General features: G+C 41.5%; 1 protein-coding gene across 2 annotated transcripts; it reads right to left on the bottom strand.

Moving 5' to 3' along the window:
• Positions 1–6,723: 6,723 nt before the first annotated feature.
• Positions 6,724–13,105, bottom strand: LOC111954509 (spermatogenesis-associated serine-rich protein 1). 2 transcript variants are annotated; one of them, XM_023974296.2, is made up of 6 exons: positions 12,783–13,105; positions 11,043–11,167; positions 8,263–8,430; positions 7,766–7,871; positions 7,222–7,281; positions 6,724–7,021 (listed from the first exon to the last, which is right to left on the bottom strand). In XM_023974296.2, exons 1-6 carry the CDS (start codon positions 12,929–12,931, stop codon positions 6,904–6,906), a joined length of 726 nt encoding a protein of 241 aa, XP_023830064.1. In that variant the 5' UTR covers positions 12,932–13,105; the 3' UTR covers positions 6,724–6,903. The 2 variants fall into 2 exon arrangements, with proteins under 2 accessions (XP_023830064.1, XP_070291868.1); XM_070435767.1 differs by lacking the exon at positions 7,222–7,281.
• Positions 13,106–14,644: the final 1,539 nt, after the last annotated feature.

Genomic DNA, 14,644 nt, shown 5'->3' with positions numbered 1-14,644 from the left:
AGGGGGCCTGCCCTACCTTACCTCCTTGCCTGTCCCCCKAAAAATATTGAAATATTGATAATTTTGTTGACCGAGACGTGCGCCGACATAAAGACGCATCAATCTCAGATAAAGCATCCAAGCGAGCCAAACAGTCTGGACAAAAAGAGTATGGCATGTCATACTGTTTCTGGCCAGYCAGCATCAGAAACATGGGCTACATATAGTAAGACAGAGAGGGGTGCTGTTTCGCTCGCTAGTTTCAGCAGAGAGGAAGTGGCGATGRGCGAGGGCTCACTCTCACCAAAATCTGTCCTGAATAAGCCCAATGTGTTTCTATGGGCATAATATGCAGACCTAAGCTTGTCGCCTGCATTCCCYCCTTTGGGACAATGACTCGCATTGTTAGGGTGGAGACATGAGCATCTTGTCATTACATACAAATCTCTAATTTCAGCCACTTGCAAATTAAAAGGAACATTGGCGGGTGCACAGTTTGGATGCTTGCTTCCTGCTAAAGTAAATTGATGTTTTGCCAAAATTATATAATTACTCCTGTCTAAATTAAATCATTCAAAATATTTTACAAGAAWGCTTGGCTTAGCCACAGAGGATCATTAGGTTATTTAAAAAAAAAATGTAAATACAGTAGCTGTGGATTGTTTCTAATCACAAGTGCGTAGGCCTATGCATATTTGAGAAGCCAACAATTTGGGCAGCGCACGTGGCAATTGGCCTWGCTGATTATTGAGTTGCGGCTGTCTGTGAAAACCATCTTAAATGTGTGAAGATAATGTGTCTCGAGTATAATTTAAAATACTGAGACATGAAGAAGCGAGGGGTATGTGGAGAATCTCTCTTCAGAATGCATGCACTCAGCTCTACAGAATGTGCTCCGCTGTCTCTCATCAATTCTTGCACATTTATTGTATCATTGTGTGAATTGTTTGCCCTTTGATTATTTAATTCATCAGTTCATCGTTACATATGTAACCAGTAGGCCTAGTAAATGTACCGTTAATCCCCGTAATTTGGTTACATAAAATMTCCTTAAATACATGATTGAAAGAACCTGCATTTTCATCAGCATATTTTCGATTGTTTTTATTTGTCGYCTTTAGGCCTATGTATTTTACTTAGTTGACAATGGAAGCTATAGGCCTACTGCTGCATTGGCCATTTGGCCATCTCTGAGTACCATGCATAGCCGCATTAAGTAGTTTGGGAGCGGGGTGCTGCAGAAGAAGAAAAACTTTGCCTGCGCTSAAGACATCTATATTCATTTCAATTCAAGGGGCTTTATTGGCATAGGAAACATATGTTTACATTGCCAAAGCAAGTGAAATAGATCAACAAAAGTTAAATGAACAAAAATTAACAGTAAACGTTAACAAAAGCTCCAAAAGAATAGAGACATTTCAAATGTCATATTATGTCTGTATACAGTGTTGTAAGGATGTGCAAATAGCTCAAGTACAAAAGGGAAAATAACTAAACATAAATATGGGTTGTATATTAGGCCCAGTGCACTACATTTGTGAAAAAATGTAAACTAAATGTGCTGTATTTGAGTGTTTACCAGCATTTTATGTAAATGTAAATGTAAATGTACAGTAAATGTACAGTACATTTTCCAGTTTTTTTAATACATCGCAAATGCAACTTATTTCTATGTGAAACTGAAATTGCCTGTTTATTCCGTTGCTATTTTAGTCGATGCTCTTATCCAGAGAAACCTACAGTTGTACATTTTCATACTTTTTTTGTACTGGTCCCTCGTGGGAATCGAACCCCCAACCATAGACTTACAAGTGCCATGCTCAAAAACTGAGCCACATCATCACAAACCTTGTGACATCTCAATGTACTCAATTACTGTATTGTTCCTCTTTGTGGTGATGGAAAGTCTACAGGTACAAACCTACATGACCAGCCTATGTACAATACAGTAATGTACCTTAAGTGGTTTGTAAGGATGGTAAATTAATACCGCATAAAAAGTGGTTGTTTTCCATGTTATTTGATCAAGAAAAATATTTTATTTGGTGTAGATATTTTGTCTTTGCCCATAGCTATGCACCTTTTGATATAAATGTTTGAGGACAAGATTTTGTTCTTTCTGGATTCTATTAGAATGACAATCGCAGAGAACGGGACAGGGCAACAGCTCTTACAATTTCAACTATTGTTTTGTGTGCCGGCGCTACATGTGAGAAAAAAATATGTTTCAAAAAATGAACATTTGTATTAATATTTTTTTTCTCCAGATTTTCCAGGGGGTGCTGCAGCACCCTCAAGACCCCTATTTCCCGGGGCTATGGTTCCATTTGCTAATTTCTTTAGCCACCAATGGATCACGGTGTATCAATGTGTTCAAATGGAAATGGTGGGTGCTCTTGCATTTAACTTTTACATTTTTATCATTTTGTGCTATTTTGGTGGTCTACGTCTAGACGGTTGTAGTATAGGCTTAGCCTTCAGTTTGGAGCTTAAAGCAGTTGTCAAATCTCTCCTCGTGGAACCGCAAATGTTTCCATTTTATTGTAGCCCTGAACTAGTTCACCTGATTCATCTAATCAAGGGCTTGATGATAGATTGAACTTGTCAATCAGGTAGGCTAGCTCTGGAATAGTTAAAATACATGGAATGGCTGGAGGTCCCCAAGGCCTAAAGGAGGTTTCAAGCAGGTGCACCCCTGCTTGTTGAGGCAATGGTTTTGCCCAGTTAATGGCTCAAGGTATTGGTACCTAGCTTTGCCAGTGTTCTGTAAGCTCTTAACAGGACATTATCCTTATGTGGTTAATACGAGAGATCTTAGTAAACAAAATAATAAGTTGACAAAATGACAGAATCCCACGGGAAAACAGGAGTCCGTACCTCTCGAACATCCGATGGTGTAAAGGCACACTTCCCTGGGCGCGCTAGGTACCGTGTGTAGCGTGCAGAACTGCATAAGCAGAGCCTCGAGAAGCCAAGTACTCCTCACTGAGAAGAGGGCCTCAGTGACGTTTTCATTGGTTAATTCTACCACGCTCAACACAACGTAGCCTGCMTGGTGATATGTCAGCAATTACATGTAATAGATCGGATAACTAGTGTGGCTAGTTAGCAGGCTAACATAAGTCTACAGAGTCACATCTAACAAAACAAATATTTGTTTTCTAAATCGATTTTTGGGTTCATTTTGGTTTCCTGTATAAAAAAAATGTGATTAACTTTTTTCACACCTTGAAAATGTTTGTTTACACCTTTGCTATGGTCACTGGCAGCTGTCATCTTCCATGTGTGATGATGCACAAGATGGAGCTGACAGACATGGCAGCTCTGCTTCTAGCTCCTAAGCAACTTTGCAGTATTTCATTTTTTTGCGTGTTATTTCTTACATTATTAACCCAGAACATTTTTTTGTGTTGTTACATACAGCCGGAAATAACTTTTGGATATCAGAGCAGCGGTAACTCACCAGCACCACAACCGAGAATACAATTTTCCCGAATTGAATCCTTTGTTCGTACCCCCAGGGCAATCTAACTTATCCCAGAGGCTGCTCCAAGTCGCCGCCGGTGGAGAAAAGGTATTCAGAGGGAACTTCTAGTCCGACTCAGAAGGCTGGCACACCATCCACCACTTCAGAGTATATGACTTGCTAATGTTCAGTCTCTGGACAATAAAGTAGACGAGCTCAGGGCGAGGATCCCCGTCCAGAGAGACATCAGGGACTGTAACATACTCTGTTTCACAGAATCAAGGCTCTCTCGGGATATACTGTCCCCGTCCATACAGCCAYCTTGTTTCTCAGTTCATTGCGCAGACAAGGAATAAAGAACTCTCCGGGAAGAAGAGAAACAGGGGTGTATGCTTCATGATTAACTACTCATGGTGATTGTGATAACATTTAGAAACATTTAAAAGTCGTTTTGTTCACCCGACCTAGAATACCTCAAATGCCGACCGTATTACCTCCCAAGTAAATTATCTTCGGTTATAGTCACAGCCGTGTAGATTGCCCTCAAGCCGATACCACGACGGCCCTCAAGGAACTACACCAGACTTTATGCAAACTGGAAACCACATATCCTGGGGCCGCATTTATTGTAGCTGGTGTTTCTAACAAAGCAAATTTGAGGAAAACTCTACCGAAGTTCTATCAACACATTGACTGTAGTACTCGCTTAGAAAAACACTAGATCACTGCTACTCACCTTTTCGAAATGCCTACAATACCCCGCAATCCCTTCGGCAAATCAGATTACGACTCCATTCTGCTCCTCCCTTCCTATAGGCAGAAACTCAAACAGGACGTACCCGTAATAAGGTCTATTCAACGCTGGTCTGACCAATCTGAATCCATGCTTCAACATTGTTTTGATCACGTGGGCTGGGATATGTTCCGGGTAGCCTCTTAGAATAAAATTGACGCTTACACGGACACAGTGACTGAGTTCATCAGGAAGTGTATAGGGGATGTTGTTGCCAAGTTGACTATTTAAAATGACCCAACCCAGAAACCATGGACAGATGGCAGCATTTGTGCAAAACCACCACATTTAACCATGACAAGMTGACTGGGAATATGGTCGAATACAAACAGTGTAGTTAATCCCTCTAAGGCAATCAAACAGGCAAAACGTCAGTACAGAGACAAAGTGGAGTCGCAATTCAACGGCTCAGACACAAGACGTATCTGGCAGGGTCTACAGACAATCACGGATTACAAAGGGAAAGCCAGGACACCGAGGTCTTGCTCCCAGACAAGCTAAACACTTTCCTCGCCCACTTTGAGGATAACACAGTGCCACCGACGCAGCCCGCTCCCAAGCACTGTGGGCTCTCGTTCTCTGTGGCTGACGTGAATTAGACATTTAAGCGTGTTAACCCTCGCAAGGCTGCCGGCCCAGACGTCATCCCCAGCCGCGTCCTCAGAGCATGCGCAGACCAACTGGCTGGAGTGTTTACGGACATATTCAGTATCTCCCTATCCCAGTCTGCTGTCCCCACTTGCTTCAAGATGTCCACCATTGTTCCTGTACCCAAGAAAGCAAAGATAACTGAACTAAATAACTATCGCCCCATGGCACTCACTTCTGTCATCATGAAGTGCTTTGAGAGGCTAGTTAAGGATCATATCACCTCTACCTTACCTGACATCCTAGACCCACTTCAATTTGCCTACCGCCCCAATAGATCCACAGACGATGAATTCGCCTTCACACGGCACACTGCCCTATCCCATCTGGACAAGTGGAATACCTACAGTACGTCAGAATGCTGTTCATTGCCTATAGCTCAGCTTTCAACACCATAGTACCCTCCAAGCTCATCATTAAGCTTGGGGCCCTGGGTCTGAACCCCGCCCTGTGCAACTGGATCCTGGACTTCCTGACGGGCCGCCCCCCAGGTGGTGAAGGTAGGAAACAACACCTCCACTTCACTGATCCTCAACCCTGGGGCCCCACAAGGGTGCGTGCTCAGCCCCCTCCTGTACTCCCTGTTCACCCATGACTGTGTGGCCACGCACGCCTCCAACTCAATCATCAAGTTTGCAGACAACACAACAGTAGTGGGCCTGATTACCAACAATGACAAGACAGCCTACAGGGAGAAGGTAATGGCCCAGGCGGAGTGGTGCCAGGAAAATAACCTCTCACTCAACGTCAACAAAATGAAGGAGCTGATCGTGGACTTCAGGAAACAGCAGAGGYAGCACACCCCTATCCACATCGACGGACTGCAGTGGAGAAGGTGGAAAGCTTTAAGTTCCTCGGCATACACATTACTGACAATCTGAATTGGTCCACCCACACATACAGTGTGGTGAAGGCGGCGCAATAGCGCCTCTTCAACCACAGGAGGCTGAAGAAATTTGGCTTGGCCCCTAAGACCCTCAGAAACATTTACAGATGCACAATTGAGAGCATCGTGTCGGGCTGTATCACCGCCTGATACGGCAACTGCACTCCCCGCAACCCAGGGCACTCCATAGGGTGATACGTTCTGCCCAACGCATCACTGGGGGCACACTGCCTGCCCTCCAGGACACCTACAGCACCCGATGTCACAAGAAGGACAAAAAGATCATCAAGGACATCAACCAACTGAGCCATGGCCTGTTCACCCCGCAAAGTCAGTACAGGTACATCAAAGCTGGGACCGAGATGCTGCATTCATCACGTCGGAACCTCCAAACCTCCGAATGAAAGTGAAGTTATTTGCGTGTAGCTTTCTATTGGTTGATTCTGATACTTTCCAATTGGAAAACTCTGAACGGCCTACCGCCTATTATCTTTCTACAATGATTTTCCAAGTCGTAAAAATTCAGAGTTTCCTTGATCCGATATGTCATGAATGCAGAGACACATGGGACCATAATTAAAAACCTGTACACACCCCCTCCCTAACCTTGAGGCATGCTGAAGTGACTAAGCAGCTAAAAGTGGCAGCCCTAGTTGTCCCTGTCTATCTTGAACGGGATCAGCAGTGTTGTTTTGCTGAATGAGGGATTGAGCCCACCACTTATCTTCCCCTGGGAATTAAGGAAATCAATGCGATGCACCTCTGCCAGACTATAAGGCAAAACAGAGGTCAGGTTATTAACTGTTGCTGACCTAACTGCTTTTGGAACTCAGCAAAGTCAGGCCACCTGGGAACTTTTTTCCCCTGCTTGGCTTATTGTTGTTTATCTCCCCTCAGCAAATTGCATAACCCAATTGTTCAAAAGTGAATAGTGATGGCAAAAGCTCAAAATGATGTCATGACAATTAGTCACACTTTATTACATCTTTGATCGCCCTCTCCCTCCAAACTTCCTTATCAAACTACAGTAGAATCAAAACCACGTGACTGTAATCATGCCGAATGATCATAATATACAGTTTGGAATTGTAATCCATTTCTCCTCATTCATCCCAAAAACATTTTGACATGTCAGTTGTCCAGCACAGTTTTGAATATGACTGGTGCAGGCCTCCATTTACTCAGCTTCTTCACTTCCAGTATGTCTGCCTCCCTGTCCTCCATCCTCTTCCTCGCTACATATGGAATACTGCAGAAAGACATCACACACACCAGCCACAAATAAATGGCAAAACATACTATACATCTGGAATGCCTCTTCATCTAAACCTTGCATCAATCATGTACATTTGCATAAATAATATCACTTGTTAAATACAATTCTTCTTCCCCAGGTCTCCAGAAGTGCACTAGTTTAAACGTTATCTTAATTGGTTATATATGTCTCACCATGTCTTTTTTGGAGGTGGCTGAAGAGGAACGAATGTATCTGCACTGAAGGTCAGTGACCTACAGAGAACAATTCCACTGTGAGTATGAAACCACCATCACACGTCACTGAGCATGCTGATACCCATCTTTTCACAAATGTGAAACTGTGGTTATGTATCAATTATCTCGCCTTCCTTCCAAAGTGTGCATTTGTCCACTCCCCTTCACTGATTTGAAAGGAAATATGGTGGAAGCTCCAACTGCCCTATGACTCCACCAATCTACTGCCTTTAGATTGGTTGGAAGTAGTGAACAAGTGTACACTTCAGGTGAAAGGAGAGATTAATGGGATGCTCCCTGTGTGCTAAATTGTTGTATACTTGCTGTTTGTCCCTTGAAACCGGGCAATATAAAGACCAATAGCACCATCTTTCAGCCATCTGTAGTAATTCATGTATGAAAACAAGACAGAGCTACAGTATATCTACAGCACCGTAGCCTACTGTATCCTATTTCAATCAAATATACTATCAACACAACTGAAGGAAAACAAAAACCTTACCCAAAATGTGTTGTTGGTAATGTTGATCCAAACTTGTGAAAGTCAGAACTGTACTCAGGTGTTAGATAGGGTCTAGAACCAGGTGCAGAATGGCAGGTAAACCTGGCTGGAATGGAGGAACAAGCGGTGACATTATGATACATATATTCTCTCGTCTACAGACTACGTAAACATAATCGAGCGTCTGACCAAATGATGCAATATTTTAGTTCTGGGTTAACTGAGAATATAATACATTTAACACTGAGCATAACCTTGTTTAAACCAGAAATAAAATTGTGTGTAAGCATAGCCAATCTAGAAAGTATTCTTCTATTAGCCTAAATCATGCATTCCAATTTACCATCAGAAAGCCTAACCATAAAACGCAGATAATCATAAACTACTTATCAACTTTAACACAATAACCTTCATCGGATAATCTTGTTTAAATAATACTTTGAACATTCTGCAAAACGTATGCGTTTTCACTGCTACTGAATATTTGCTGTACATACCTTGTTTTTTCCTCCCGATGGTGGCCTCCAGAGTTCTCTCTGGAGAACACCGTAGGGTCCTATAATGGTGACCTCCCTCCAGCAAACAGCGTTTGCCAACATGGAAGGTTCTGGGCTGACCAAAGTTGGGATAAAACGTCCACTCAGTCTGGGACACCATGTTGGCCTCTACAAAAATAAATAAACAGAGTAATAAACATAAATAGAGGTTTGATAAATAGTATGCAAAACATCAGCGTTAGTGATCTAATAAAGAATGACGTCACACAGTTCTATTTATGACGTAGTACTGTACATTCAATAGGGGTTACTGACGAGGAACTGTTTATGTCAGATTATTGGCACTTTATACACTGAGTGTACAAAACATTAAGAACCCCTTTTTGCCCTCAGAACAGCCTCAATTCGTCTGGGCATGGACTCTACAAGGTGTTTGTATTTTGTATTTATTAAGGATCCCCATTAGCTGCTGCCTCTTCCTGGGGTCCAGCAACATTAAGGCAGTTATATACAAGTTAAAATATTACATTTCTTAACACTTTTCACAACACATTAAGTGTGTTCCCTCAGGCCACTACTCTACTATTACATATCTACAATACAAAATCCATGRGTACGTCTGTGTAGAGTGCGTGTCTTATCATGTGTGTCTGTGCCTGTGTGTCTGTGCCTGTGTGTCTGTGTCTCTTCACAGTCCCCGCTGTTCTAGAAGGTGTATTTTTATCTGTTTTTTAAATCTGATTCTACTGCTTGCATCAGTTACCTGATGTGGAAGAGTTCCATATAGCCATGGCTCTATATTGTACTATGCGCCTCCCATAGTCTGTTCTGGACTTTGTGAAGAGACTTTTGTTGGCATTTTATTTTTATTTAACTAGGCAAGTCAGTAAAGAACAAATTCTTATTTACAATGACGGCCTACCACGGCCAAACCCGGGCCAATTGTGAGCCGCGCTATGGGACTCCCAATCACGGCTGGATACAGCCTGGAATTGAACCAGGGTCTGTAGTGATGCCTCTAGCACTGAGATGTAGTGCCTTAGACCGCTGCGGCACTCGGGAGCACCTCATGTTTTGTGGGGTATGCATGGGTGTACGAGCTGTGTGGTAGTAGTTTAAACAGACAACTCGGTGCATTCAGCATGTCAACGCTTCTTACAAAAACAAGTAGGGATGAAGTCTATCGCTCCTCCACTTTGAACCATGAGAGATTTACTGTATATTATTAACGTTAGCTTTCTGTGTACATTTAAGGGCCAGCTGTGCTGCCCTGTTCTGAGCCAATTGTAATTTTCCAAGGTCCCTTTGTGYCACCTGACCACACAACTGTAGTCCAGGCGTGACAAAACTAGAGCCTGTAGGACCTGCCTTTTTGATAGTGTTGTTAAAAATGCAGAGCAGCACTTTATTATGGACAGACTTCTCCCCATCTTAGCTACTGTTGTATCAACATGTGTTGACCATGACCGTTTACAATCCAGGGTTACTCCAAGCAGTTTAGTCATCTCAACTTGCTCAATTTCCACATTATTCATTACAAGATTTAGTTGAGGTTCACTCGCTGTAGTAGCTGATGTGAATAGTGTTGACTCATCCGCATACATGACACACTGGCTTTACTCAAGGCAAGTGGCATGTCATTAGTAAAGAGTACGGGGCCTAGACAGCTGCCCTGGGGAATTCCTGATTGTATTGGAGAGGCTTCCATTAAAGAACACCCTCTATGTTCTGTTAGATAGGTAACTCTTTATCCACAATATAGAAGGGGGTGTATAGCCATAACACAAGTTTTCTATTAGCAGACTATGATCCGTAATGCCAAAAGCCGCACTTAAGTCTAACAAAACAGCTCCCACAATTGTTTTATCATCAATTTCTCTCAGCCAATCATCAGTCATTTGTGTAAGTGCCGTGCTTGTTGAATGTCCTTCCCTATAAGCGTGCTGAAAGTCTGTAAAATAGCATTGTATCTGGACAAACACKATTTTTTCCAAAAGTTCAATAAGTGTTGGTAACAGGCTGATTGATCGGCTATTTGAACCAGTAAAGGGTGCTTTACTATTCTTAGGTAGCGGAATAACTTTTGCTTTCCTCCAGGAATGAGGGCTTATGGGAGTGGCAATATCGTCCACTATTATCCTCAGTAACTTTCCATCCAAGTTGTCAGACCCTGATGGCTTGTCATTGTTGATAGACAACAGTTTTTTCACCTCTTCCACACTCACTTTACAGAATTCCACAGGGAGCATTCCACATGGGTGCTGGCCTATGTTGACTACAATGCTTCCCACAGTTGTGTCAAGTTGGCTGGACGGGTGGTGGACCATTCTTGATACCCACGGGAAACTGTTGAGCGTGAAATACCCAACAGCAAAATACCAGTTCCCCTGGCACCTACTAGCATACCCCATTCAAAGGCACTTACATGTTTTGTCTTGCCCAATCACCCTCTGAATGGCACATTGTTAATCATCAACTAACAATCATCTAGAATCCATGTCTCAATTGTCTCAAGGCTTTAAATCCTTCTTTAACCTGTCTCCTCCCCTTCATTTACATTGATTGAAGTGGATTTAACAAGTGACATCAATAAGGCATCTTAGCTTTCACCTGGATTCACCTGGTCTGTCTAGGTCATGGAAAGAGAAAGATTTCTTAATGTTTTGTACATTGTGAAATCATGGCCTCATATATTGGTAAATTAAATGGGGGGGGGGGGGCATTGTCAAACAAACAATCAATCAATCATTTGTAGACATGATCTAAGCCCAGTGACTCACGTGGGAAGGACCTGAGCAGTCTGGTCTCTTCAGGGAACTTGATCAGTTTGATGTGAGGGAGTGGAGCATCACTGTAGCGAGGCGCAGGCAGCCACCGCAGACCAGAGCTCCAGTCAAGGTCACACCTGGAGAAGTACAGTACCCAGTCACCAATCCGTGTGCTGGACAGCTACTTGGTGTGCAGGCTTTTATTCCAGCCCAGCACTTACACACCTGACAGAGCTCATATGTTAATCATCAACTAACAATCAATAGCTTGATTAGCTGTCTTAAGTTAAGGGTAAGGTGCCATAAACATGAGGCATCATGAAATTGGGAAAATATATATATATATTGCAGATAAGGAGAGGTAGGCTGTGCTACCATCTAGAAGCACTGCAGGATTACTGGTTGCTGGCTTGCTGCAGCTTCCTCTGCTCTGACATTGTGACATAGCTAATGATGAGACAGACAGCCCTGTCAGAATGCCATTGTGTCAAGCCAGTTCCAGAGACATGGGAGTGGTGTGAGTAAACACTTTCTCAGTTAGTCGTTTGTGTTCATCTTACATTAACTCTGTTTTTTTTGTTGTTTTTTTTAAAATGTATTTTATTCATAATACAAAAATCAACTTACATTGCTACATCAAACATGTCTAGCAAACCAAACACAGGTATTAACAATGCTCAAACATACAAAAAATATAAAAATAAAATACAAAAAATAAACAATTTAAGTGCAATTATATTCACTCTGAAAATATCTTATTATAATGATTCATGAAGATGTTATTCTTGTTGTTATTCACTAGGGTTAGTGTTTTAATAAGATAATTGAATTCAATCAGAAAAATTGGTAATTTTGGTATAGAATTTTGGAATTTTTGTTTGTGTATAAAGTATTTGGCAACAAGAATAAAAAAAAATAACAATCATTTCAGTGGTTTTGTTATCATTGCAATAGTAACATATTATATATTTTATGTTAAAATTATAGGCAGTGTTCATAATGGTAAATAAGTACTTTGCAAGGTTTTCCCAAAATTCTGACACAAATTTACATTCAAAGAACAAGTGAGACAGATTCTCACCTTCTATTTCACAGAAAACGCAGATATCATCAATAGCCACAAATTTGGAAATCATAGAGTTACATGGATATATCTTATGTAAAATTTTGAAGTGCACTTCCTTAACTTTGTTTGGTATACAGTATTTGTAAGGCCTTAACCATGCATTTTTCCAGACAATGTCAGGAATAACATTGTTCCAGAAAAACTTTCCTCTCGGTGTAAGTTGGTTTTGTGAATGAAGAATTTGTCTTATATATTTATTACAACAAGATTTCTCAAGTAAGCCACGCCTTCCAATATTAACATAACATTCCAATATTAACATTAACTTTGTCAATGTCAATTAACTCTGTCAATGACGTATGTCAATGAATGAAGTGAAATTATAAAGGAATGCTATTGCCTACAGTCTGGTGTTCTTAGATCCTCTCAACGCGCTGGACTTGGATTTAGCTTGCAAATGTCACTGCGCCTGCTCTGTATCTTAGCTACCCTACAAACAAACAGTGTAGAAAAAGAGAAAGCACACAAAATAAAGTGATTGGTTGGTTACAAAACTTTAACCTCTAGTCTAGACTATACATTCAGTTGTTTGTAAAGTAACCCTTTATCCTTGTACATTGAATCCCTTTTAACAACTTTGTTGATGTTCATACAGTGTATACAGTAGTATAGAGACGATCACTTACTCTGTTAGGTTGGGCTCTATGTGCCGAATGTGCGGTCTGTAATTTATCTCTCCTCCATGTGAATAGTGTCTGCCGTGGGGTCCGAGCTTGTCCTGGGGTACGAGCTTGTCCTGGGGTACGAGCTTGTCCAACGCACCAAAAGAACACATGCTGAATGGGAACCACCTTTTGCACGAGTTTATTACTTTATATTTCAAGGAAGCGTATCCTGATGGCTATTTTACTTTGACCGTGTTTTGCAGCGGGCATTCATGTTATCTAGATTAAGTTTAATGCGTCTCGCCCCAAAAAGTTGTTGGAAACAATAGGCCTGTATGACACGTTTGTAGCCTATAGAACGACCCAAGCTGTTGCTAGGAGAGAATGACAAACTTCTCTGAGAGGGGTGGGTCGTTCCACCAATTAGGTGCCTTTTGAGGAGTGTAACTTCGTGAGAGAAGAAAACGTGTTATTTCTCCTAATTGTAACATTCTGTCATAAAGAGCAAATGTTCAACTTAATAAAAAACATGTTTCACCATCTCAAGAGGTCAAATAAAATATTGACTATTACATTTACATTTTAGTCATTTGGCAGATGCTCTTATCCAGAACGACTTACAGGAGCAATTAGGGTTAAGTGCCTTGCTCAAGGGCTCATCGACAGATAACAGGGTTGAACGTGAAGGTGCCCACATACATAGGTTTGGTTCGCTTCTAGCAGAACACCGCTTGGCGAAACAAACATCTGTACTTGCACACTCCCTAAAGACCCTCAATATTGCTGTTGTTTGTCCCTCTTGAGCCACTGTAGCAACAACATAGTCAGAAACACTTCCTCAAAATAGTCAGAATTAGCCTAAAATAAATCAATAAATCTGTCATTCATTTCAATGTTTTTGCCAAGGAAGACTTAGTAACGCAATTTTACATCTAACTATGATTTTTGGTGCAGTATTTCTCAAGTGAAAACATTTGCATGAAAACTAATCTCCCATTGAATGACAACAAACACTTCATGTTCCCACTCCTACTAGTAGTGTTTTTGACCAGTCACCGACAAAGGGCGTAGACTTCGGCTACCAACTTTGACTTGCTTTAAGAAGAAAATGTGTGCTCAAACAGCCGAAAACAAACGTGCCGAATACCAAAACCAACAAAAACATCATAAAACTTCTTCGTAATATATGTGCAGTTTTAGAAGCATTCGGTAAGCTTTACAGTGTTGACGATTTCATCTTAAATAAATAAAATAATAGAGTCTTTCTATCTACAGTATGGGTAACGAGGGTTGATGTGTGGCTAAAAAGAGTAGAACCAGCTCACCCGCATTACACTATGATTTGACTATTCAATGTTTCTTTTAAAGGAATAGTTTCACTATATTAAAACAATTCAGTTCACGTAACAGGGATGACCTTAAAATAACGGAATAAATTGTTGTTTTTGTACCTTAAAATGAATCACTAATCGCATGAAATAAATAATAATCTAAGCTTGGAGAAATGTTGGTGTTAAGTGGGTTAAAATCTTGCTTGAAGTCACAGAGGATACACGAGGAACACACATATTTTGGCACTTTAGCAAGTCTTTATTCGTTTTAAAAATCAGATTGGTTGACTTTTCAGTGGGTCAATCTAATTACATAATTTACAAAACCCCATCTTATTAAACCGTAGATAGCTGTGTGTGTGTGGGGGGGGGGGTTCAAGGAACATTATTATCTGGCCCTAAACCAATGTATAAGGTCAGACCTATCTGGCTAGAGTCCGGTACCAGAGCTCTAACCCCCCCTCTCACCCCCCCCCCCCCCCCCCCCCCCCACCACCACCACCACCACCACCAAAGGCTTAGACTTTTAGGTGTTAAAGGGCACTTCATTTA

The sequence above is a fragment of the Salvelinus sp. IW2-2015 genome, linkage group LG28 (assembly GCF_002910315.2).
Source record: "Salvelinus sp. IW2-2015 linkage group LG28, ASM291031v2, whole genome shotgun sequence".
Taxonomy (NCBI): Eukaryota; Metazoa; Chordata; class Actinopteri; order Salmoniformes; family Salmonidae; genus Salvelinus; species Salvelinus sp. IW2-2015.
The sequence above is the reverse complement of the archived record's forward strand: the minus strand, read 5'-3'. Positions and strand labels throughout refer to the sequence as shown.